The 4,326-nt window shown below is 46.0% G+C and overlaps 1 protein-coding gene across 1 annotated transcript; it reads left to right on the forward strand.

Moving 5' to 3' along the window:
- Positions 1–2,762: 2,762 nt before the first annotated feature.
- nr0b1 (nuclear receptor subfamily 0, group B, member 1) lies at positions 2,763–4,326 on the forward strand. Its single transcript, XM_024286692.2, has 2 exons — positions 2,763–3,780; positions 3,860–4,326. Exons 1-2 carry the CDS (start codon positions 3,186–3,188, stop codon positions 4,099–4,101), a joined length of 837 nt encoding a protein of 278 aa, XP_024142460.1. The 5' UTR covers positions 2,763–3,185; the 3' UTR covers positions 4,102–4,326.

Consider the following 4,326-nt stretch of genomic DNA (forward strand, 5'->3'; position numbering starts at 1 on the left):
CAAAGGCTTCAGATCAACATAAAAAAATGGCTTTTGAAGACATTTAGGTTGTGGGATTTTGGTTAAAAACTAGACGGACGTTCAGGACAAAAACACTAACATTGGATGAACATTCTGCTACTGAGGGAGTCACTGAAAACGTCACGGGCCAAAAGCTGAGTTCCTGATTGGCAGATGTGACATGGTGACCTGCCATAATTCAGATATTTGAACTCTGGGCACGCCATCCAATTCACACTGCTATTGTGGTGCCAGACCGCCGCTTCGCAGGTCTTCAGATCGCCTCAATTCGCGTGTGAACGTAGCACAAAAGGCGACAAACACACCGGGCATTTGACGTTCCAGAACGCACTAAATGTGGATTCTTGATTCACAGTGGACAAGTAGGGAGGGGCTTCTTCTTCTTTTACTACTGTTTACTAGCGTAAACAGTACTCCTGTTTACCAAACATCTTCCAACTATGTTATGTTAAATATTGAACTCGTGCAATTCTGGTGAATCTTTCGCCAGGCTTTTTCTTTCCCAGCTCTGTTTTGATATTCTGATGGACATCAACCTGAATAAGAAGAAAGTTTTTGACGTTAGAAAGAGTAAGCTAGAAAACATAAATACATGTACATAATAAGGATGTGAGATTCCCTTTTCCCAACATTCTGATTAAACCTCAACTATTAACTCAGCTTTGTTTGGGTTTGATGATAGTTAACTTGTATATTGTAAAGATAACAAAAAATACCAACAAAATATTTTTCAAACTTGGTAATAGGCAAAAATCAGTTGGTGTATAATAAGCCTGGTGTACTATCGTGAAACAATATTGAGTATGCATAATTTAGCACAACATATATGTTTTTGAGACTTTCAGTGTAAACATACACAGTAGAGATTCAAAAATTCACTTTCCCCACGATTCCGTTCTATTACGGTTTGGTATTAAAACAAGAATTATGGCACCTCTACTCAGATACAGATAAAACTGTTCCACTATTTGAACAGTATTTTCCACAGAAAAATGTTTAGTTTAATATTTTTCACAATGTAAAGAGATGCAGCAAGTTTTTTATGGTGAGAATTAACTAAAATATTAAAGGATCTTTCATGAAATAGACTAAAGTACTGATGATCTAATCAGGATCTCAAGACAATTTAATCATAAAAAATGATCTACATGTTACTGACATTTTTACAGCCATGCCAAAGAAGAGATTTTATTGCAAAAAAACAAATCTCTCATAAAAACACAAATCAGAACAACATTCAAACAAAGAGCAGCTGCAGCGGCTGAGATTTAGAGGATATGAATCATCTGGACAAATGAATAAACACTAAAGTTAGTATAATAGCGGATCGCAGGAAAGTGGAGTCCAGAGTCGTAATTTTCTGGAACAATTTGTACTTTAACATTTCTAAACAAGATAATGATCCGAGAAAAAGAGAACACCAACTAAAGAACTTATAAAACAACGAAGTGGAACTTCAAAATCTCAAAAACATCATAATTACTTTAGCAAATGGAAGAATTTGGTTTAAAGCTTTAAAGCTGAGATATTTTATTTCTCAGATGATTTTTTTTGTCTTGCTTAAATATAATTTTACCCCAAAAAGAGGAAAAAAATCAGAAATATTCCTACCAAAGAATCATTTAAACATTTGCCTCATTTGATGACATACCTGAGCTGACAAAAGTTTGACTCGACCCTTTCCAGCGTGGTGTTTGGCTGCACATCCTGAACCTGGAGCAAGCGGGAAATTATTGAAGACAGATTGTGTTTACCCCGCCAGCAGGAATTTCTGAGAATAGAGTTGATTAAGTACATCTTGCACAAATCTAAAAAGATAAACAGAGCAGAAAAGTGAGGACCCGGGAAAAAGAAAGACAAAAAAGCAACACAGAGAGCCGTCTCTTCGACTCTTTGCTTTTGCTACAAGACATAATGTAATGTCTCCTTGAAACGGAGGGATTTTTATAACCTGTGCTGCTCTGGCTTTGAGCGGGAGAACAGACGGGCTGAGTGAAGGCTGTTTATCCTGTGGTGTCCTTGATATAAACATGTGAAAAATCTGTTTTTTTTTTGTGCTAAATCAATACAAAGACATTTGGCCTCTCCACAATGTTACAGCACTACAGCAAAAGTTTTTCATCTTGCTTCTATTCAGAAAGATGTCCTTCAAAGCAATAGAGGAAGGACTCTGGGGTCCTACTTACTGCTTGCTGCCTCCTGTACATTCAGCGGTAAAGACAGCCTTCTATGAAAGCCTCGGATCTGACAGAACAGACATTGTATATTTGCTCTACCTTCAAACACTTTGGCCCTATTCTTTCTCCTCCATAATTGCTCCTGATGCTTGCGGACCTCCCCTTTCCTTTCCCGTCTGGGCGTCTGGTAGCATCCCTAACCTCTGATCCCTCTTAGGAGCAATTAAGATAAACCTCTAATTCGTCTGCTTGATCCTAACCTGTCCTCATCCTCTCTGACCTTCACTACCCCCCTATCCTTCAGCATCCTGCCTCTGTGACACAAGCAGGGGGGGGGGGGCACTGAGTCATGACATCATAATTCACCAGCTCCAGTTTTCACGGTTAAATCAATATCAGTGTGCCCCATTCAAGGATGGAGGCTGGCCTTCATAGCTCAACACTTCCTCTTTCTTTTTTTCCACAGAAAATCTGATAAATGGTGCCCCCTTAATGATGAAGCTTTCAGCTCCACATCTGCTCCGGGTTTTCAGCTGCTGACTGGAGACAGAAGTGGCGCTTCTCTGGGTTGTTTTGCGCCTTTCTTTCCCCGCGCTTTCAGTGCGTAAAAACCGAACAGGTCGTTGGATTTCTGTGTGGCTGAGGCGTTCAGGTCACAGAGTCCTATTTGATATTTTCTTCTTTTGATTGCTGAACTGTGTAGATTAAAAGTTTCACCAGAGAGTATGAGAAAGACGAATGGAAAAGAGGGGAGGTGGAGAGAGAGGAGGAGGCGCGTAAAGGAGGGTTTGGGAGGCGGCGAGTCGCTGTGAAAGCGCGGGCACAGACAGCAGCTGATATAAACGGGCTGCCCTTCACTCAGGGGCTATCAGGGGTTACGACAACAGTGCTACCTCTGCCACCGAGCCGCGCTTCAAAGAGACAGCGGTGCGCGCAGCGGCTGCGCATGTAGAGCGCGCGCTCGGGCGCTCGGGCGGGCGGGCGGTCATGGAGAGCTGCCGCTGTCGGGGGGCCAGCGGCCGAAGCAGCAACAGCATCCTCTACAGCATTCTGAAGAACGATGGCGCGGAGGAGCCTCGCGCGCTGCAGCACCTGCTGCAGAAGACCCCCTCCTCCTGCGCGCCGAGCGCGCTGCTCGACCTGCACACGCAGGCGTGCTCCTGCGGCTCCACGCGCCGCCGCGGCGTCCTGCGCTCCCCGCAGGTCACCTGCAAAGCCGCGTCCGCCGTGCTGGTGAAGACGCTGCGCTTCGTCAAGAACGTGCCCTGCTTCCGCGAGCTGCCCGAGGACGACCAGCTGCTGCTCATCCGGAGCGGCTGGGCTCCCCTGCTGGTGCTGGGACTCGCGCAGGACCGCGTGGACTTTGAGACCACAGAGACCGTGGAGCCCAGCATGCTGCAGCGCATCCTCACCGGCCTACCGCACCGGCAGAGCGAGACTCAGCCCGGCCTGAGCCGGACGGCGCCTGGGGTCTCTGTGGTGGACATCGAGGCCATCAGAGCCTTCTTGAAGAAGTGCTGGAGCGTGGACATCAGCACGAAGGAGTACGCGTATCTGAAGGGAGCAGTGCTGTTCAACCCAGGTGGGTCGGATCAGCTGCGTGTTTCAGAGAAGCACATTCTTGTGCGTAAAACTCACCCAACTCTTGTCTTCTCCATCAGATCTCCAGGGATTGAGGTGTCAGCACTACATCCAGTCGCTGCGTCGAGAGGCGCACGAGGCTCTGAACGAGCACGTCAGGCTGGTCCAGCGGGAGGACACGACGCGCTTCGCCAAGCTGCTGATCGCGCTGTCCATGCTGAGGGCCATCAGCCCGCCGGTGGTCGCCCAGCTCTTCTTCAGACCCATGATCGGGACGGTGAACATCGAGGAGGTGCTCATGGAGATGTTCTACGGAAAGTAGCCTGCAGGTCCAGCTAAAGCGCGAAGGACTCGATGAGTACAGATGTTTAAAGACGGTGGACTTTTTTCTTGTTTTTTATAGACAAACAAGCATGTGTGCGTGCGCGTGTGAGAATGAAAAGATGTGTGATGAAGGCAAGAGATGGTATAACAGAGGAAACATACAGAGCAGCTGATGGAACTCGTAAATTATTTGTTTTTATATAAACTATTTTTCTAAACATGA

Source organism: Oryzias melastigma, linkage group LG21 (genome assembly GCF_002922805.2).
Source record: "Oryzias melastigma strain HK-1 linkage group LG21, ASM292280v2, whole genome shotgun sequence".
Classification (NCBI taxonomy): domain Eukaryota; kingdom Metazoa; phylum Chordata; class Actinopteri; order Beloniformes; family Adrianichthyidae; genus Oryzias; species Oryzias melastigma.

Coding starts and splice junctions, on each gene's coding strand:
- nr0b1 (XM_024286692.2), top strand. CDS start 3,186: ATGGAGAGCTGCCGCTGTCGGGGGGCCAGCGGCCGAAGCAGCAACAGC. Junction 3,781..3,859: donor AGCAGTGCTGTTCAACCCAG/GTGGGTCGGATC, acceptor CTTCTCCATCAG/ATCTCCAGGGATTGAGGTGT.